We start from the raw sequence: 22943 nt of genomic DNA on the forward strand, positions 1-22943 counted from the left end.
AAATGTCACTGCATTTGAAGACTGATTGCGTCAGAGCGCCACGACTTGTCCCATATCGAAGGCTCCTTTCAAACAAGGCGTAAAAATGAGTCCTTCCATTCTTGAGCAATCAAGGATCCAACGGGATGATCCTTCGTGGGCCAACCTATCCCAGGATTGCATGCCGGTGACCAAGATAACAAGCTACTTATGCGGGTGGCCTAGCTTCAGTACATTATATTACATTTCATGTCATTTAACTTTTATCCCAAGCTTACAATTAGTGCATTCTACATCTATAAGGGACCTTTTTTGGGGGGGGGTGGGGGGGCAGGGTTCAGCATCTTGCCCAAGGAAGCTTCGGCTGCTGAGCTGCTCAACCCCCCTGAGCCACAGCCGCCCCTCCAGTAAGTAATCCAGTAAGTGCAGCCGCTCAAATTAGCTAATGTCGCTATGGTTAAGATGGACAAGCTGGTGACGCAAATAGGAAATCCTCCGTAGATCTACCAGGTCTACTGTACGTGGCCTACAAAGGTGGTATAGACCTTTGGCGAGTCCCCCAAAGGCTGCGACCAATCAGTTATACACTGACTGACTGTGTCACAGAAAGGTTGTGACGCCCTGCGATGTAAGATAACATTTCATTTAAAGAGAACAAGACCTACCGATCACAGCTCTCAGACGACCTGACATATTTACACCTGCTGAAGTGCAAAACATTATTTCATCACTCAGACCATCCATTACAGATTGGAGATGGATTCTTTCATTAGTTTAAAGCTGCCCTTTTTTATTCAGAGCAGATCAAATATCCACCCTGAAGTGTCTTTCAGATATTTTTGTGTCTTTTAGCAGATTGTGTTTTGGTTTAACAGCCATCCACGTTACTGCTCAGTGTCACCACCTTCATCCTCCTCATTTTCCGCCCCAGCCTTCTGCTCAGTTCAGCAGAGAAAAGTCACACAACCTCCCTGTGCACAACCTGCCAAGCAAACCTCAGCTGGATACTGTCAGCAGTTTTTCTGCAGAACATGGTGGAGAATTTAGCAGCTAAGAGGCCAGAAGTCTCCCTGAGGGGTTGGTGGAGAGCAAAATAGAGCTAAAAAGGAAAGTGAATGTTGGACTCTCATGTATCGGAAAGAGACAGACTCAACTCCAAACGAATGCTAATGTGGATGAGTGTCTGATGTGTAAATAGGCAACTGTTTGCCAACATGTTCGCATATTGGCTTTGTAAGGTGAGAATACATGTTGTTGTGTTTACAGCTTGTTTCTCTCCCCGCAAGTGGCCAAAAGAACAAATAGAAACATTATATGAAACGACAAAAAGGCAGAAACTGTTGTTTGGCAAATAAGCTGCATGTAAACAAATTTACATTCAGAATCAGCCCTTTAATTTGATGTCTCCTCTGATATTTATTTCTTTGGATCTTTGTTTGGAAATCACTGACCAGCAGACAACGTTTGAGCCACTTCAGTGATCCAGGCAGGAAAGAGGTGGAGGTCTGTTGTTTAGATGAACTCAGCCGCTTATCACCAAAAGCTCTCTTGTCATCTTCATCTGTGTCTTCTACATGTACGACACTGTTTTTTTCATCTTGAGATGCTTATTTTCTGTTTGTGTTTAAAATGTTTGTGTCTTTCATGTGTTAGAGACGTCGTCAACTCGCCCGGATCGCCTGCAGTGTTCTCACATCGGCTCCTTCAGACATTCTGTGGACATTTTACAAAGGGCCTGGCTGGAGAAACTCTGCAGAAAGTCCGGAGGATCTCAGTTTGACATTTGCGTTCACACATACGGTCCCTTTGGAGATCTCCAGTTCAGTGCATGTCTGAAAGCAGCTTAATTAGGCTGAAAGGCAACACTGTAAAAAGAAACACTGGTGACACTGGCCCCAGCCTGTAACAGAGGGCCGAAGATTGAAAAAGTGATGGTGAAAGAAGAAGACAGAGAAACGGCTGCCATGGAGAGAGGTCCGCGGATGTAACAGCAGCTATTGTAGGATCTGAAAGGCATAGAAGTGATGGAAGCTGTTTAAGCGTCCTAGGTGCACTGGTCCTGGGCCTCCTCCAAACACACTGATGTAAAGCTGATGAAAATTCTGACAGTGCCACATTGATGACAAAAGCGCAGAAGAGAATGCGCCCACCTGCGTGAGCCCGTACACCTACCCACCGCAGGCCTCCTTAATGAAAGCCCGAATCTGCTGTGATCTCCGAATTAATTTGGCTTCATCAATTCAAGATGCAGGATGATGACATGATTGTGAAAAACGTTTTCATGTAATTGTTGGGGCACTTCTGCTTATCTGTGGGGAGCCTTATTTTCTCTCTGTGTGTGTTTATGCAGGTATGAGGCAGCAGGGGGACCACGGTTCTCAGTATCGTTCAGCTATTTACACATCCAGCCCCACTCAACTGGAGCTGGCATTGAAGAGCAAAGTGGTCTTCCAGCAGGTATAATACCCACACAGCCACCACAAGGTTTCTTTATGACATTTACTCAAGCAGGTTACACATAAACCAAACCAGGTGAGAAGTAAAGCAGTAGCAGCAGAGCATTTGTTGTAATTTCTTATTCAGTATTGACACATAGCATAAAACGCATGACCCCAACATCCCTGTTAGAAAAGTAAGTCATGATGTAAATTCTGTTAACGATTTAAAAAATAACTTTATATATGTAGACAAAAACTAGTATGGCCCACAAACCCCTTACTAAACCACATTTAAATGTACTAGATCCTGCTTTTTATTTGGATATGCACGATATTGTACACATCAGTTCCAATTAATGTGCCTAATTTTCTATTTTCTTCAATATTATTAAACTATTCCCTGGGAAATGTGTGAAAATGGCATAAAATGGTTATAAAGAATCCTGGTTCTCCATTTTGTCCTTATCCGCCCAAACTTGAATGGGTTCCTTCTTGGCCTTTTTCTGATCTTTCCGCCAGGTCTCTTTTTTGCGTAATCCTGCTGAATGGTCAGAGGCGTTAACGGGTAACAAGAGAAGACACCAAGCACAATAACTCAAACCACAGCAAATGCTACAGTACAACGTTTGAAATCCCAAAAAAACTGATCTAATCATGTTGAATTTAAGATAAGTGATAAAGTGTATAACATTGTTAGAAGTACTGGTAAAAGAAAACAATAAAAGAAGCATAATTAATGACTAAAACATTTTTCGATTGAGCGATGACTTTTAATCATAGATGTTTATGAGTTTAGGAAAATTATCAGCATGAACTAAACATGATTTTGCTATTCTTAAACCATGTATATATATATATATCTTTTTTTCGGCCATTAAGTGGGATTAGGCTGTATAATGTGGAGTTGCTCCAGTTATTTGAATAACAAACAAAAGCCTCTGGAGTGGTGACCTCTCGGAGTTGGATACTCTTTAGTTAAGCAACGCCAACTCTGTTTAGTTGATCCCCACCTACATCTAATCACTGTCCCCTTTATTAAACTGAGAGAGTGGAAAGGGGGTCGATAGGTCATCTACCTCATTTCTAAATCCCTTTCAGTGGCACACGCGTCCCCCTTTTGTTCTTTCCATCCATCTGTCCGTCCGTCCATCCGTTGATCCCTCCATCACTTCACTCTCTAAATGGTATTCATGGACAAGCTGTGGGGTGCAGAGGGGAGCAAATTATGTTCGTCATGGTTACTTAGGACACCGAGGGTCAGCAGTCACGGGCCACAGGGCTGCCACGTTGCCATGACGACAACCTCCCGACCTTGGCCTTGGGCTGGGGTCAGAGGTGAGATAGGAGTCGCAGCTGGGACCAGCAAGGTGGGGAAGAGGGGGAGGAGAAGAAACAAACCAAAAAAGAATGGAGGCAATCAGATCAGAGGCCCATGACTGACATCAACTGACGGTGACCCCACACGCACACACACACACACACACACACACACACACACACACACACACGCACAGAATACACCATCCCTGTGTTTGCGAAGTGAAGCCACAACTGTAATCTGTTAGGTTGGAATATATTCGGTACAAACAAATTATTATAAGTAACTTTCTTGACTTGAAATAGGAGACAATGAAACAATCTCAACTCAAAACCCTTGTAGCTGTAGAATAACATTTTTAATCATCCTTGTCTTAAAAGTTCTTTCTTGACCTTGGAAACAAAAATCCAACTTCTATTTGTATACAATGATTCCCTTAATAATTATAACAACATAATAATAGTTAAATGAACTTGAAACTTAACTTTTGAGACGATGTGACACAGTCTCCTGAATATTAACTCCATACCTCCAGACAGATCAGCAAGTAAATGGACCTTGAGGTGAGATTTGTTTCTCAAAAAAAAACAGGATAAAGAATAAAACAACTGTAAGGAAAAGAATCAAATTCATTTGCTTTATTTTACACTTAATATGAAATGAAAGGGATGGGTTGAGCTGCTGCATCTTGAAAAACTGTCTTTTCTGGTCACAATGAAGCAGAAGAGGACGACAGAAGAAACAAATATATCAGTTGTCTTCATTTCACACATAGCAGGGATTTATAGACATGGAAAGATGTGCAAAGGTGCAAATGTTTCAGTCCTTGTTAGACTTGCCTCTGTGCGGGATGAGGCATTTAAATACTGGTTCTCCCTATAGTCCTCTTACAGGTGTACAGAATCAGTCACCTAATATAATACATTTAATTTATCTGGGGGAGAATTTTATTCCTGAAACATTAACATTCTCCTCCAGCCATATATACAAGTACTTGTTAAATGACATGATATCACGTTGTCTTTAATAAACACACGGAGTCAAAACCCAACTAAGAAAACAAGCCTATAGGGTTTACTGAGTTAATATTACAGCAGGAACTGCAGCAGACACTCGCACATTTACAAACACCCACAGGAGAATCAACACTGCGACTATTCTCTCTCCCCACCAACGCTGCTGACACCACCGATCTGTCAACCACTTCAGTGGCACCCCAGTTTCATCTGAGGGCCACTGGGACACGCATCTTCTCAAGGCCGCTGACACACTATGAACCAAAATGGCAGCTTCCTGCCCTGAAATGGCTGCATCGCCGCATTGATGCTGAGTCTCAAGAACGCCCGACTTGAAGATGGCGTCTCCACGGAGCAGGGCTTCGGTTTGCATGTCTGTCCGTCGGTGCGTGTGCGGTTATGTGTGAGTTTCATCCCAAAAGGGCTGATGCTCTCTTATCGGAAGAGAAGTGCATTGGGCAGAGAAGGTGGAGGCGACCTAAAATGACCAGAGATCGTCGGGCGGCACGAAATCCAGATTCAGCCCCGATGCCCGTCCTCTGCCACGCTCGCATGTAGCACACACACACACACACACACACAGAGACATACATTTGGCACATACACGCAGAGCCCAATGAATAATTAACCCAAACGAAGAGTCTCTTCTGCAGGGCTTTCAGTTTCTTAACTTCAGCTTCGAAGGAGGAGGTTGGGGGATGGAGGGGGGGGAGGCGGAGGGAGAGTGAGGCAGAAAAGCTTGTTTAAGCGCAAGAGCAGAGAGGGGGAGGAGAGGGAGCAGGGGAGAGGAGAAGGGAGTTCTCTATAATGAAATTTGAAATTTGCAGAACATCAAAGGCTTCTGTAGCCGAGCCTCTGTGGCAGCAGAGCAGAGAGGAGGAGGAGGAGTGCATCTCTCTTTCTCTCCCTCCGTCTGCCCCTTCTCTCACTCTCTCTTTCCCTCCATCCCTCCCTTTTTTTCTGCTAAAATGTGTCTCCCCAGAGCTGGGTGGGGGGGGGATGAGTGGAGGGTAAGAGAGAAGGGTTGGGAAGAGTTGATTAGGAGGAGAGTGCGGGGTGGGGGTGGGTCAGAGATGGGTTAGGGTTAGGAGAGAAAAACGGGAGAACAGGGGTTGTGTGTGTGTGTGTGTGTGTGTGTGTGTGTGTGTGTGTGTGTGTGTGTGTGTGTGTGTGTGTGTGTGTGTGTGTGTGTGTGTGTGTGTGTGTGTGTGTGTGTGTGTGTGTGTGTGTGTGTGTGTGTGTGTGTGTGTGTGTGTGTGTGTGTGTGTGTGTGACAATAGGCTTTATCAAGCCGGCTTGAATATTGTGTCTGTCACACGTGCATGTGTGTAGGGCCTTGGAGGGGTGAGTGTGCCCTCTGATAAGGCATCCTAACTTAATGAGCTTGAAAGGGGGATGGAGGGGGGGGACGCAGGGGTTTGGATGATGTGTGGAAAAAAAAAAGAAACGGGGAATCGTTGGAGGCTAGAAGTCTCGAGGAGAAGCCCTGGGGTTTGATTTAAAAGGGGGCACAGCATCAGCAGGTTTTGTAATCGGGCTCGAAGTCACACAAGCTCTCGTCTCTGGTTTTGGAAAGTGTTCAAGAGTCGGATTTACTCCTCCAACTCTTCCCCCGGCTCTCACATTTTCCAGTCTGTCTGGGTTTCACACGTAAATCTCATTCGTTCTGATTATGTGCAAAACTTATTGATGATAACGAGACCAAAACAAGACGGCAATAGAAAATCGTACTGGTTTAATTTTCTGAAATAAGTTTTTCTTTGAATCGCTAAAAGGCGTTTTTTCTGACTGATCTCTGCGTTTTTTTTTCTGCCGACAGATGTTGAGCAACTTGTCGTCTGCCCTGGAAAAGAACAGACACAAATATCAAAACCCCCAAAACATATTGCAGCGCTCGCCGCCTCGCTCCGAGACTGAAGTGCGTGCGTCATCTTCTCCCTCTCAGAATGTAGGAGCGTTGGCTTCCTCGCTCACAAAATGTAGGCGCGCTCGCTGAAGATTAGAGCCCAGCTAAAATGGATGCCTGACCCGCGCTGAGAGAGAGAGAGAGAGAGAGATGAAAAAAACCCTCTTCATCCTCTGTGCATAGACAGACACGCGGAGGGAATAGACATCCTTTAGCACACACACACACACACACACACACACACACACACACAGTCATAGTGAGTACATGGCTGTTTCACGTGTAGGGCATTTTATAGATCCTCACAGCAACAAGAAGCATAGCGACCGTACCACCACCTTTTTCTCTTTTTCAGATCATTCCATTCTATTTCACTCTTTCACTGCTGTTTTTCATTCCATCACTCTCTCTGTGTAATCTCCCAGGCTCCTCTCCTCCTTCACTTTGCTCCCTCTCTCCCCTGCGTGTCTCTGCACCATCTCTGTGTCTCTTTTCTCTCCCTGTCCGTCTTTCTCCTTCAACCTCTCTCTCTCTCTCTCTCTCTCTCTCTCTCTCTCTCTCTCTCTCTCTCTCTCTCTCTTCCTGAGGTCATTGAGGGCAAGCGTGGTGCAGTGGACTAGTTGATAAGTATCATGTCGGGGCCATTTCATGTGTTTTCAGTCACAGACACATTCTATGTAACAGCGATAGGGTTTTTAAATTTGTAAGATGTTAAAGCTTTTTTTTGTGTGCACACTTGTTCTGTTGTGCGGCTGCGGTGAGAGAAAGCGATCTGCGTTCTGCATTAATGTCTTTTGTCTTTAAAATCTGAGTTACAGTAGCTAAAGGCTTTATTTAACTAGAGTTTTAAAGATTTTGTATTTTCATTTTCATTAACATCGTACAAAGGATCTTCCATTTTACGGCAAAGGGGTAACCCAGGGGTTTGGAGGGATAAGGTGTGTCAATAAAGTTATTTTATATATTTCTATTTATTGTTTATGGAATATTATTTATTTCTGTTCCGGGCTGCACTGACTCACAGAAACCCAATTTTCCACCGTGGATCAATGAAGTATTTTTGATACTGATATCAACAAGCCCAACTGTAATAGATTTTTTTTTAAGTGATTTTGAAGATATAAGAATTTGCCTGTAGATTAATCTTTCACAAAAAGTTTTCCAGCTCGGATTTAATTCTTGTTGGGCCTGTTAAGCAAATTTGATTTTAAATTTGAAATCAAGTCAGAGAAGTCTAAAATAAATTAAAAGAATGCCGCGGGAGAGGTGAAAAGAGTAATTCATGAAAAGATGTAATAAACCATTCACTAGTAACAGGAGTGGATTAATGGGTGATTACATAAATCACCGAATTGAGGTCATATCCCTTTTCAAATGTCTCCGCCATGAGTCATCGGGTGTCACAAACTCTCTTCCCCACCACTCCAGCCGTGGGCCTTCCGATAGGAAAAAAAAAAAAAAAGACGAAGAGAGCGAAACAAGACAGCGGGTTAAAGGAAGAGAGGAGAGCGTACATTTTTTTTTTACTCCTCCTTCTCCTCCCCTTTCTTCTTCCTCCACCGCCACCTCAACCCTCTCTCAGGGTGTCACGTCCTATTTGTGTCCCGGGGCTGACTCTGGTGATGGCGATGGCGAGAGGGGGCTCTCTCTCTCTCTCTCTTTCTCTCTTGCTCTCTCTCGCTTGGCTGGATAGCAGGGACGACTTTGTGGCACGAATAGATGGTCTGTGTTCACGTGGGAGGGAAAAGAGAGAGAGAGAGAGAGATTGCAAGAGAATGGGAGAGAATCAGCAATGGAGGGAGATGGAGAGATTCAGAAAGGTGGAGAGAGGGAGAGAGATGCACCCGTTCAGCCATGTCTTTGACAGGGGAGTCTTTCCGACAGGCGTGAAGAAAGGAAAGGCTGACTGGGCTGAGTGAGCGCAGCCCTGGACACACACACACACACACACACACACACACACACACACACACACACACACACACACACACACACACACACACAACATGTTCTAGTCACTTAAGTGGACATTGCATTGACTTGAATTCATTCCCTCAATATTTAACTCAGTATTATGATCACTCTTAATCTAACTATAATCATTACCTTAACCAGTAACCATGTCTTAACCTTACAGTGTTGCCATGATGTTACTACATTGTGGGGACCTGCAGGAGGCGAGTCCCCATAAGGCGTCTTTTTATGACACCACAATTGAGCAGTACGTACACACACACTCACACATGACGCATCCCTTGGTTTCACTCCTCACCCACACACACACACAAATTTGAACGTCATCATCAGCGGCATCAAAATGCTCAACTTGATGATGTCTATTTCTCTTCTGCACATTCCCTCCATCTTTGCCATTGTTACCCTCCATTCCTCTGCTGCTGCTGCTACTGCAGTGGGAGAGAAAGAGAGAAAGCAAAGCCACATAAGGTTATACACAGTGGCGTGACGCCATGCATTCTGATTTATAGATCTAAAATGGCCGCCGTGTTGTGACTGCTGTAGAGGGTTGGTTGGATGGAGAGCGGGCGAGGGAGTGGTGTGGGGGTTTAGCGCTTGCTTGGAAGAGCAGACCTTTTCCTTGGACGTAGTGTTCTCCTCACATGAAGCAGCACCCCGCGCCCCGGAGGCTTCACTGTACTCTGGTTTGGTGGTGATGACTGATTAATTAGGCCATGGTGCACTGGTCTCCATGCATGTGTGTGTGTGGGGCGTTTTATACCACAGTGCTGTTGGATTTAAGCAGGCCAAACTGGTTTTTCTGACTCACACACGCTCTGTGCGGGCGCGTGGCGAGCGCTGCGTTCAGGCTGCACGTGTGTGCGTGGACGTCGGGTCCTTCCTGCAGGGAGATTAGAGCCCTCACATTGTAGCGGGCAGCCACTGAGGACTTGGAGGTCAGCTGCTGCCTCAGCCTCTCTGTGGGGCGCGGAGCTTTGATTTACTGACTCCACTGCATCACCTCCAGCAAACACACACACACACACACTAACATGTATACACACACACACACACACACACCTAATACCACACTGCCTCCATGTGGACAAAATCACACATTACCCTCCTGCCCCTCACTGACAGTTCTTCCTCTTAAAAATGACATGACACTTTTTTCTTTTTAGAAAAACCATGCAGAGTTCCAGCCGCCCGGGTAATGGAGGTGCCGACTGCAAACATAGTTCTGGCCAAAATAATTCATTTCAGTGCTTCGGTTATTCTGTTCCAGCATCAGCGAGACACGTGTTCCTTCTCTGTGACTTGTGTTTTCCTCGGTTACTTCAGCAGGAAACATCTCAGCTGTCTTCATGAAATTCATATCCAAATACTGGAGGATTTTTAAACAATAAGATAAACAGACTGTTGACAAACAAGGAGATGACTGTTGGGACCTGGTTTCTATTGAGGACGCTGAGAAATATTATCCCCCTGGCTGGAACTTAAATGATATTAGGACACAACTTGGAGGTTATTTTATTGACTTAACATTCAGAGATACTATTTTTAAATTAGATTTCTTTCAGGATTCAGTATACTGGCTTTTATTCTTAAAAGAATTATTTAAACGGACGCCTTCTAAAGCAGCTTCAGGTGACATTGATGTGACTCCTCAGGAGATGAGTCACTGTTGCTGCTTTAATGATGTGAAACATTCACATGATTCAATATGAAGTGGATCCTAGCCCGCATTAATACCAATGGGAGACTTTGAGTCAGTTGGTTTGAAGCGATAAAAGAGCGCTGGTACAGTAGAGTTCCAGAGACTTTGATAAGATCAGCTGATAACCTGAACCGGAGGCTCACGTTGATCCAGTTTCATACCAAGAGACTAGACTCATCTGATTTGTGGCTCATCTCGGGACAGTATACATTTTGTTCAGGATGTTCTTGATACTCGTTGGCCACTTGGTGGCAGCAAAGCAACCTTTCTACATAACATTGAGTCAACCCATTGAGTTAAGATCATTTCATCACAGCAGCTAATCATGTTGACATGAAAGATATTGATCAATAAGGTGTCAACTTTATTGTCCACCTATTGACTTAAGACTGAGCTAGCTCCTGGAGGAGATATCTGGCTCATTAGCTGTGAAGTTCTCCACCGTACCTGCTTGTCTCTTACTTTGTCTGTGTGTACTCCAATGCAGGTGTTGTATAGTTGGTTTATTAGAGCTTTTTACTGAAAACGTTTGCTGGAATAAAGTACGAGAGCAATGAGAGTGAAACCAACATCTGCAAAGTATGATCATGAATATTTCCGCCCAGGAGGTGATGATTTTGTCTGAGTTTGTTACTCTGTTTGTTTGTTAGTCAGCAGGATTACGCAAAACTACTGGACACGTCACCACAAAGCTTGGTGAAAGAATGTGGTTCAGGTCAAGAAAGGAATCCAGGGGTTTCTGTGTATTGTGAGATTGGCCAGTTTTCTCACAATACAGAGAAAAATTCATAGATCTACATGAAGATATCAGACATGTGTAGGGGACCATTATTTGAATGTGTCCAATTTGGTGCGGATATAAATAGAAACCTGGATCTAGAGAATTCAAAGTGGTTTCATAAGGGGACTGCTGGGCCAAAGTATTAAATGCCATGTTTAACATATTTCTGAAAATAGATCATCTTAACAATGTGCTTAGAAAGGTGAATTATAATGCTTTTGTATTAAAATGTTTCATTTCAGACACTTACTGCCTTACACATTTGTCCTCATAGAATCCATTGTAACCTCTGTGAAAACATCCTGGGCACAGCCTCGATAAAGGAGCGAGCTACCAAACTCAGACAACACATTTCAAAGTTCTGCAGGTCTCCCACCTTCAGATGAACAGTTGTCCCGACAGCATCCCTGACTGTATCATAGAGAGACAGTGTGTATGCTGAAGTCTGATGAGAGCAGGTGGAGCCTGGATTGAGGAACGTTTTGCTTCGGTATCGCGGTGCTCGCTGAACCCTGCCAATCGACGCCTCCACAGAGCCGAGCTCCTTGGTGCTGCGCTGTTCTAAGGTGCAGCGCGCTGAATGCAAGCTACTTGTTGCCCACAGACGGTCCTCAGTGCACCTACAATGTGCCAATTCGTCAGCTCTCTGGAGCACTGATCTACAGAGGGCTGTATTATTAGATGGAAAGAACCACTCAGCACAGCAGGTACACCTTTGATACATCTGTCAGAGGTGTTTATTGTGTGTATGTGTGCTTCTTTCTTCTTTTTTTTTTAAGTGCATTTGAAGCCTCCTCTCGGGATGTTTAGAAAAGTGTAAGTGTGAAGGAGTCTCGAGGAGTTCTCAAAGAGAGCGGCTACGCTTTGATGCGTCGTCCCACGGAGAGCGCCACAGAGGCAAGCCGCGCTGCAGAAGAAAGACAGAGAGATGTTCCTTTCTTCTGTCACTCAATCACCCTGCTTTCGAGTGGAGCACAAACTCTTTACTGTATTACTGATAGGTATCGAAAGTTCACATCCAATACTCTACCGAATACACCACTTATAAGCTGGGCTCATTCTGAGGAGGAAGAGTTGAATCCTTGCCAAGACTTTGGTGACAGAAAGGGTTTGCAGGAACACTTGGCTGCAACTAGAATTATACTCATAGAGAAATCGTTTTAACTTGTTCACATCTGAGGATCCCTTTGGAATCAATTCTTACAGAGGAAAGTCTTAGTGTATATTTATGCTTTAAGACATTGAGTATATAAAGATGGACGACACGTCTCCACTTCCTCCTATCTAAAAATTAAGTTAAACGAGTCTGCCCAGTAGCAACCGACGGATGTAGCCATAGGACTGTGGTCCCGCATACACACCCGTTTCGTCCAATCCCAAGTCCGTCTTTGCTGTCCCTTCTTGTAACATACAGGAGGCAGGCTTTATGACGTGTACTGCAGCCAGCCACCAGGTGGCAATCAAGACACTTTGGCTCCACTTTTGAGGAGTATTTATTTAGGATTTAATTCTGTATTTTCACCCCCAGGAGTTGGATAAAAAAGGCTTCGGCCCCATCACAACAGAGGTCCGGGAGGGGCAGCAGTTTTACTACGCTGAGGACTATCACCAGCAGTACCTGAAGAAAGTACCGAAAGGCTTCTGCGGCCTCAAAGGCACCGGAGTCTCGTGTCCCATCGGAGCCACAGAGGATGAAGTGTGAGATTACATATAGAGATGGGATCAGGTGATGGATGAGTATTTTTGTATGGGTACTAATGTTGTCTTTTACTGTTATTTTATGTATGAATATTTCTACTGTATGTGTAAGTATTTTTAACTTAAGGTCATGTCAAATCATTACTAATTACTAAGTCCTCAATAAGTGCTCACTTGCTGTCAGTCTTGAGAACTCAGTGTACAGTAAAGTAGCTGTCTTTGTGTAGCACTGTTCAGATTAAAACTGAGTGATGTACAATATACAAATAAGAAATAAAGAAGATAAATAATAGAATTAAGCTTTTAAGATACAGCAGTGTCTGTTGGATTGTAGCAGCTTTCAGCTTCCACTGGGTGGCGACATTTCTTAAAAAATAGCTACTGTGGCAAAGAAAATAATCTACAGTTTGTGGATTGAAAGAAAATGTATCAACCTCACCGGTTTTCAAAACCAGCACATCCTCTTTTTTGTTTTTTTCACCCCCATCCTAAAGCCAGAACACAGTGAGAGTTCACACGTTATTGTCAAAGTAACGATTTAAATTCAGATATTAATATAATCATATGTATTTTACAAACAAGGTCAACACAATAAGCTTTACTTTAACTCTGTTTTGGATTGCTCTTATAATTTCATCATAAATAACCGAGGCGTATGAAGTAATCTCAATCAAAACAGACATTTTGCGTGTGTTCATGCAGGCAGGTGTCTGACCTTATGTGCGTGTGTGTGTGTGTGTATCACTGTTTCTATGAGGGACAAATGGATATGACTCACCGCGACAGACACACACATTTCGGAGTCTACTCATTCTGAATTGCACAATGACACACCCGAGGCACTCGTGTGTGCAATATGATAAACGTTTTGCTTAATCTCCCGCTCCACTCCCCCCCGCCACAACCGGTAATTATGAATAAAAGTCCTATTTCACATCATATAATTATATCACGGAGCAACCGTCAGTAACCGAACAAGCTCTGTGTGCCTCTCTTGTTATAATTAAACATTAACACGCACATTAACCTGACATTTTTGGAAAAAAATAAAATCACACTCATGGTTTGACTCCAAAATACAGAGATGATATCTGGGGAGAAAAAAGCTTCTCGGTCGACCACAGCAGTGTGATTCACCCCGCTCTTGTTTTTCCCCCTCCCTCTCTTCTATCTATCTTTCTCTGTGTGTATGTGTCACATCCTGACACCTGTGTGTAGGTGTGGACCAGGGCACAGGTGCAGGTGCAACCTCTCAGGGCCTATTTTAATATTGGGACGGATATTTTTGCATGTGCCTGCATGCAGCAGCCTCTGTGTTTGTGTGCTTGTGTCTGTGCGTGTATGCATGCGTGTGTGTGTGTGTGTGTGGTGTGCGTGTGTGTGTGTGTGTGTGTGTGTGCCGGGGCGTGTGAAGCTGTGGCTTGCTTGATCGAACCACGCTGAGTGACATGTGGTTGTGCCAGCTAGCTGTTTTCCAGCCCGTCTGTATTTTTTTGCATGCTGTTGTGTTACGACGAGTGTGCGAGAGGAGATAACCTTTTTAATAAAAGCGATCTTCACTTCTACGATGGCGTGAACGCTTTAATCGCATGAAGAAATCCGTTTTTTCCCCATCTGCAATGATATCTGACTTCACCGCACGGCATGATTCTTATTTCTGCCACATTAGAAAGCTGTTATATGAAGATGCAAAGGTCATGAGTCGATAATATGTAGGAAGAGCACTCACAAGTAGCTGCATGTGTGAGTGCATGTTTTCAGTGTATTCCTTTTGTGATAGATTCAAATGGGGCATGGAAACACGTGGTTCTCTCATATACACGCATCCACACACAATCACAGTGAGGCAGGGCAGGACACGAACCAGGCCGTGCGTGCCCTTCAGACAGAGCCTATTGTTTGCAGATGGGCCTTCGGTGGCCCCACAGCTGGCCACAAAGAGCACAGCACTCCGGCTCGGTGCTGCGCCTCTCACCGACCTATGTTCGCTCACCCCGAAGAGAGGAGGCGGCTGAGGGGCACATGGGCGCCGCCATGTTGGTGAATTTAATATCTTACTCTATTATACTCTTATATACAGTCCTCTTTCATCCGGCGTTCCCTGTCCTCGGTGTCAGACTCTCTAAGCTCCGGAAGAGTAGTTGTTGCCCCGTTATGTGTGCTAAAGAATGGATTCGTGAAAACGCGTGGTTGTGTGGAACAGTGGGCTGAAACAGAGAGGAGGTGCTGGTTGTTTATCAGAAGTACTCTGCACTCTTACCCACACACACTCACACACACACGTCCCAACCACTACCTCTGACTTCGTCCTGTACTGGCGTCTAATGCACACGGCATCGCCCACGCAAGAGAAACAAACACTCCAGAAAGACACCTTGCAGAGACGTGCACCCACACAAATTTTTCTTGCACTCTGATATGTTCGGTACTGTGTCCTCCTTTCACAGCTTTTCATTTATCTCCCCCCCCCCCCCCCCGACAGCACCAATAGATCTTACTGTATGTAAATGTACATGAACCTGGATCATTGAGACTATACAGCCTTGGTTTTTCCCCTCTGTAGATAAGACACCAACGCATTGCATTGTTTGGTGAGCTTTATTAATAGAGCCACAGCTCTATATTTGAGTATTTGGGTTCCGATGATGTCCTACCAGCTGGAGAGTAGTCGTACCCTCTTGTCCTGCCTCTCAAATAATACTCTCCTGCGTTGTAGCAGTACTGAAACCGAGCTCACGCTTCCATAAATGGCGCGTACATTTCTTTCAGGACGATACGATAGTTGTGCGCCGGCTTTTGCAGCTGCCAGATGTGTTTGCGTGCCCTCCCCAGCTCTCCCTTCCCCTCCCTCTGGTTCCTGCATGGGCGCAGGGTCTCAATCAGAGCGTCAGGGCCCCGGGAACCGGAGCACAGCAGTCTCTCTGTGCTGTCCAGAGAAGTGCAGCCCTTGTCTGGGCCGCTGCATCTGCGGCCTGGGGGCGAGCCGGGGGAAGAGGGCGAACCCTGGTGCCCCTGCATGCCGGTTTCACTCGAGGTCCTCTCCGGCGACGCCGCCTGACCCCTGACCTCCAGGAGAGAACGACAAGCTTATTCCTAAATACAGTAGAAGTGCAGAGAAGTACTTGTGTCTCAGTCATCCACATGGTTGATAACAGCTTTTCGAGAAACTGTATCATCCTAACAGATTGGTGCAACATCGCCCTTATTGCAAATTTTTAAAAACAAGCTCCCACACGCTCACAGCACACAGATGTACGTTCGTTCCCGTGGAGGAATCGTCACATGCCTGCTCTACGCTCCACTGGGAATAGTGATGGGTTTAGGGTGGGGGGGGGGGTGGAGGGCCCTGGTTGGCTCTCTAACTGGCCCACTGGCTTTCTGGCTGACGGCCCACACAGTGACACTCTGCACCTGGGAAGCCTGCGAGAGTCGTCAGCCATGCTCGCTGGTTCAAGCTCACCACCACATGACACACAGGAAACACAGAAATAACTGCTGAGTGTCTTCTGCACGGTAACCACTCGCTGGGGGGGGGGGGTGCTGCTGACAAGAGAGGGGCTTGGGGAGAGTTGGGTAAAGGAAAGCAGAAGACAGAGGACGACCGGCTGGAATGGTGCGGCGTGCTGGTGTTTGAACAAGAATAGAAAATTCGAAAAGGAAAGTGAAAAACCGAGATGTTGATGCACCTGTGCAGTCTCCTGCTGGAGGAAGTTTCCACCGGCTTTGATCCAGACACATATTTTGCATTTAAACGTATTCACTGACATACGCAGAGATGTTTTCATAATCAAACCACTACAAAGATCCTTGTGCAACAATCAGACTTTGACATTTTACAGCTAAGGCTCTAATCTAACAGTTACATTTCCATATCACCCCCCCCCCACACTCCCTTTCATATTCATGTTCAGGCTTTCATCTGCTGCGTCCATCTGTACCTTAAGTCATCTGAGCCTCACCCTTGCACAGGTGTGTTTTTATCGCTTGCCAACAAGACCTCGATTAGCATAGGAGACAGGAAAGTCGAGGGTTGTGCAACATTCTGGCTTTCAGGTCATGATGCATCGACGTGTCACAATTCTGAGGAAACAGGACAGAAACAGGACACACACACACACACACACATAAACACACATGCAGAGTTTGCATTGCAACATGCACAAACTGTTTTTTGTTCTGCTCTGCGATTGCTTCAGCCAGCTAATTCCTGCCTGCGCTGCAGATTGAAACCGCTGTTTGGTTTCTGATAAGGGCCAACACGAGATGGTGCAATGATGGTGTTGACTGACTAAATGTGTCTGTCTGTGTAAGAGAGAGAGAGAGAGAGAGAGAAAGAAATCAGAGGAAGAGAAGAAATAGATGTGAAGGAAATGAGCAGATAGAGGGAGGAGAGAAATGAGAGGAGAGATGGTGCCGGCTGCACCAGGAGGAAGCTGGGTCTGATGCTTCTCCATGCAGCTGCTCCCAAACACCCACTCTCTTCCTGTTGGAGTGGGTGCGTGTGTGTGTGTGCATGTACTTATATCTTTGTGTGTGTGTCTATCTGTCTGTCTGTCTGTTTGTGTGTTTATTTTACTAAAACATAAGGAAAGAGGAACCTGTATTGTTCAAGCACATCAATATGTATTCTCCTGCTATTTTGACTGGTTCAATGTACGTGTGCATTTCATATATGATACACATGTTAATGCAGTAACATTTCATTGTGGGTGCTTTACAATAGTGGTCTGACTCTTTTTAAAACAATTTAAAAAATCACCCTGTGAGGACAGATCAGACCTCGGCAATCAAATGGCTTCGAACAAAAGCAGTTGAGTTGTGGTGTTGAAAAGTCAAATTTCAGGCGTCCCACAGAAGATGAGGTCTAAAGTAGATTAATGTATTGTTCCTCAGGCCCGCCGCGTCTTTTGAACTTCACACTGGCCTCAAAAAACATCCGCCAGTGGAAACACTGGCCTGGCAGTCGGTGAATGGAAAGGTTTGAGGCGAGAGTGTGGCCACACTGAGGTGTCAGCAGGGTGTGCGAATGTGTAGTTGCGAATGTGAGTGTGTGTATATGTGTGTTTGGCGGTCTTTTTAAGTTTCCATAACAATGAAATGCTTTTTTCTTTTGCCACGTTGCTCAGATGGACTGCAGGGTTATTTAGAACGCCTTTGTATCTGTTCAGGTTGACCTTTGACCTGATGCCCTCTGCAGAGACATCACTGTCACGTGTGTTTCTGATTCGAATGCGAGAAAGTCAACGCTTTCTATGAAACAAATTAGCTGTTGCCTTATCATAACACGTCAACAATGTGATAAAGTCTTTAGCATAATCATCATAAATGTTACTCTTTTCTGGAATGCTAATTATCACCACGGAACTTGTTTATTTTGCAGCATTACACAAAAAAACACGAAATTGATTAACACAAAACTCTGTAGAAGGATATGTTATTGATCGGGGAAGAACCCATTAAATGTTGGTGCGGATCCAGGAATGTTTATTTTTATTATTTCTTTAGCATTGTGAAGTAGTTGTTATTTTTGAATAGTCGCCAATTCCTCTGGTAATGATTCATGGATCTCAGGGATGATATCTATGAGTGTGTTCATGTTGGTGCGGCCTGAGTCTCATTCCACTTTTTAAAGTGAACGTAAATCCAACTAAACCCAGTTTAAATGGACTATGTTTAATCAATATAATTTGTAAGTGAACAGAGGCAGAAAGAGGAGATTTTGCTTCACAGTCAGATGAGCCTGAAGTCAACAAATGTTTCTAAACACACACGTCATTAAAATCAACTCGTCAGCTCAGTTGTTCTCTTTGTGTCCAAACATGCAGACCGTAGCCAAGACGTAATCAAATGTTGTCCAACAGTTACTGAAGTGGATGTGGATACTGGGAGGACTGGAGGCTTCTCCTCTGTATATTACTGTGTGTTGCTGGAGCTGGCTACATCTGCTGCTCCACAGTCTAATGATGGGGAGCAGCACGTGTTCAGCTGCTACATTATAGTGATGCCACTTCACACTGAGTCGCTATTACTGACGGAAACTAGAGCTTGGAAATATTGAAGAACAGAATTTGTTTGGTTTTGTTTACAACTCTTTTTTGCAGGTATTTCATCAGCCTTTCTTGGTCAAAGTAAACAATTTCTAAAGGAACTTTAAATCAAAAATATTTATGTTTATGTATCAAGGCAATGTGCTGGGTGAAATCAAACATGCAGCTGAAAAGAATATATAGATATTTTATTTATTCATATAATTTGATTGTCATTTTTCTTGAAAGCCAAATTTAACCTCAGTTCTTTTATAGACTTTTTTTTTTTTTTACAATTTAATGCTAATCTGAACCTTTTTGGGGCTTTTTGACTATTTCCGACTTGTGATTGACGAAACAACACCAGAATTAATTGGTGATGGAAATAACCATAAGTTGCAGAATTGGTGGACATGTATTGTTTACGCAGTTACAATGAAACTAAAAGTCCATTCAGGCGTCATAGTATTCATGTTGTCATTTATCATTTCTGGTGATGTATTAGATGAAGTGTTGAGTACATTTGAGGAGCAGATGAGATGACTGGGCACCTCATGCTTCCTACTGCTCCATACGGATTTATGACTTATTGGAAATCTGACAAATACTGTTTGCCTTCCTCCTCCTCTTCCTCCTCTTCCTCTGTCTTAACCTCCGGTTATCAGTCTCTGTCTCGCTCCTCCGCCTGTCACACTGCTGCGCCTCCTCTTCTCATGGGGCCCTGTGAGATGAGTACAAGACAGGGCAGAGTGTGAGCTGTGGTGAGCCACAGACCAAAATAACTGGTACTTTCTTTTTCTTCATAAAAAAAAAAAAAAAAAAAATACACACATGTGCGTCCACCCACACATGAAGTCACACATGCGTGCAGACTAACACACATTCAGAGGTCACCTTTTACATGAGGATGCCGGGAGAGAAGGGTAGGATGGATTTATTTTGGTGTGTGTGTGTGTTTGTGTGTGTTTGTTGGAGATGCACCACCATGAGGAGTGAAACTGGGCACGTGTAGACACTGTTTAGGAGACTGTTAAGACTTCAAACCAGGACCAAATGCTTGTGAATGGAAGGTAGTTGTCTTATTCTTTAAAGGTCCAGTTTGTAGAATTTCAAAACATCTAGAAGGGAAGTTGCATGTAGCAGCTGAATACCCCTTAACTCCCCCTCCCCTTCCAAACATGAAGGAGAACCTGTGATAGCCTTCAGTTGCCATAAAATCTCAAAAGGTGATTAGTTTGTCCAGTCTGGGCTACTGTAAAAAACATGGCGGCCTCCACAGAGAGGACCCTCTACCGATGATACATTTTTTAATTAAAAAAATACAATTCTTACAATTTAGATGAAACACACCAGTGAAAACGTCGTTAGGTTTATTTTTTATATTCAGTCTCAGCCAGTAGATCCCTTTGAGTTTCCGCTTGTTCCTGGGAGATGCTTCTCTCCGTCTCTGTCTCACTTTCTCTCTCTGTGTCTCCTTTGCCTTCTCTGGTGACAGATCCTGCAGCCTCCCTGTCACGCTGGCATAGTGGCATCATTCTAAAACTGGTATTAGGCATTTCCTGCTGCGTCCGTTGGCGGGTGTGAGGGTGTGTGTGAGTATTTGCACGTGTGTGTGTATGTGAGTGTGTGTGTGTGTGTGTGTCGGGGCGGAACGCACCTGGTCCGCGCAGCTGTGGGGATCCTAGCAGGGGGGAGAGAGAGAGAGAGATAGAGGAAGAAAGAGAGAGGGATGGGAGGAGACGAAAAGGGGGCCCTGTGTGCTGTACCCGGCAAGTCGAAGGATATGGGCAGAAATGGAGGGACTCGATTTTCAGGCCATCGTTGGGTTTACACTGTATCTTCAAGCTGCACACTCACAGGAGCTGCACTCTGAAAATGAGATTTCCTCCTCAAAGACAAAGTTTCTGACTCAGCCACGTGGTGTTGGGAGGGAACCAGCGAGCTCTGTTCTGTCTCTGTGCTGATGGTTTGACAGTCTTCTTAAACACGTCCACTTTAACTAATACATTTTTCCTGTGCATCTTGCACAGTCCTGTTAATGCGATCTGGACAAATGTCATAATTTATCTCTCACGTGACAGGAAACAAGTATAGCACTTACAATTATTTATATTTTGGTTTAAACTGATTTAAGTCAGTTGTGGTTTGTTTGCCCGGTCTCCTTCCTCTCCTGTGTCACAGTCAGATACCTGGAAAGTGTCACTCTACACTAGGATGTAGTTCCTCTGGTCCTCTGCAGAGGGGGCAAGGAATCTGGGAGAACCACAATGGTGGAGCAGAAGGATTTTTCAGTGCTGGTTTAAAGGCTGAGCAAACAGGCCGCAGATAAGAGGAAACCCTGCAGGAGGACAGAGAGGAAGCAAACAAATGTGTTTATCAGGCTTTTTCATTCATTGTGCTCATCTGTGCTCATGAAGCCTATTTCACAGCTGGACGGCCAAGGAGCGGTCAGCGTCGCAAAGGTCAAAGGAGCAGGTCAGAGGTCAAGCCACAGAGAACCGCAGCAGAGGAAAAGGGAGCACAGGGGCGACAAGCACACCACACACACACACACACACACACACACACACACACACACACACACACACACACACACACACTCACCCTATCACATACATTCATTAAAGTCATCATCAATACTCTTGCAACTCTTGAATCTTTGCCCCAGATTAGCAAAGAAGGCATTGAGTGTCTGCTCTGAAGTAAGCACACGCACACGCGCACACACACACACACACACACACACACACACACACACACACACACACACACACACACACACACACACACACACACACACACACACACACACACACACACACACACACACACACAGCCCCTCCTGCAGCTTGTCTGCCAGAGTTGTGGTTTGATAAGAGGTCAGGCTCGACAACAAGGGTCAACATCTGTACAGCAACTAAGTTCAATACACAATGCGTGTTCCTTCACTCTCTGGAGGTCGGAAAGTAAAAACCAAACTGCTGCCATAAAGTATTTATTTGTAACGATAATTTGAAGGATGCAAGTTTGAAAATATTTCGCTATAATGATTTCAGTGCTTGAAAGACGAAATGAATGAAAACGATTTTTACAGTTGCACGTGATAAGTTAAATTCATTAACAGTCAAGCACACGTTGGTTCAGTGGAGAGGTTTAACTGTTCCAGCTTCACTTGTTGTGAAATGAGCAGCTACTATTACCAAGTCAATTTGCTCACTGTCTTTTCACTTTCATTAACCTTGTGGGCATTTTTAAACATTTCGACCGTTTTCCCAGGGAATAATTCAGGTGCACGTAGGGATCTGATATCTATGCGTGTTTGAAATATGGTGCAGGGGACTGTTGGGCCTTGTCGGAGGCACTGCGCTCTCCTGAGTGCCATTCTAGTTTTAAGCAGTGTGCACGTTCTTGATAAGAACTGCATGAGCTACTAACTGTGGCCTGATTCTCCGTTTTCTAACTCTCTCAGGAAATCCAGAATAGCAGCTTCTTATCAGGCTAATGGGCAGGAGACGTGTGCTCGCAGCAGGTGAAATGAAACCAGTCTCACTCGCCTGGATGGGACCGGACTAATGCACGACGCATCTGCGTGCTGCTCTAAATGCTCTAATTACACCAAAGTAGATTTAGCAGCTATTTCAAACTGGGCCCCCTACCTAACGCGACCTCTGAATAGATAGACAGTGTGTGACTCTTAAGTTAGTTGTTGCTCATTCGTTCCTGCAGCTGCAGAAATAAGGTGAATGTTCTATTTTGAGAGTGACGTGGACATAAAATTGAGTTATAGAAGATTTGTAGAGACTTCAGCCAAAACATTGAGACGGAAAGTTTCCAGAGAGCAGTCATGAGATCTGTGAAATGTTTCATTTCCTATGCTTCTGTTTATTCCAGCATCCCTGACAAGGCCTTGTTAATACTGACCATGACTTCTTTATTTCATATTTTCACGAGTATATATGATTCATATGTATAGAAACTTAAGTTTGTTAAACCCAGGGTTTGTAATCCTGGAGGCTACACTTTGAAAAAACCCAACTGATACACCCCACCGCCTCCCATCGGCCATTCTGGATGTGCACTGAGCCACGGATAATCTCCCAACATT

The 22943-nt window shown here is 44.6% G+C and overlaps 1 protein-coding gene across 1 annotated transcript in view; it reads left to right on the top strand.

The window, feature by feature from the left end:
* The window catches only part of msrab (methionine sulfoxide reductase Ab), a 33539-nt gene extending 20447 nt beyond the window's left edge, over positions 1-13092 (top strand). Inside the window, exons 5-6 of the mRNA XM_062396577.1 lie at positions 2330-2436; positions 12643-13092. Of these exons, the coding sequence (XP_062252561.1) occupies positions 2330-2436; positions 12643-12816 (281 nt within the window). The 3' untranslated portion in view covers positions 12817-13092. The remainder of the gene's footprint in view (positions 1-2329; positions 2437-12642) is intronic.
* The last annotated feature ends 9851 nt before the right edge of the window (positions 13093-22943 follow it).

This window comes from Platichthys flesus, chromosome 10, assembly GCF_949316205.1.
Source record: "Platichthys flesus chromosome 10, fPlaFle2.1, whole genome shotgun sequence".
NCBI lineage: Eukaryota > Metazoa > Chordata > Actinopteri > Pleuronectiformes > Pleuronectidae > Platichthys > Platichthys flesus.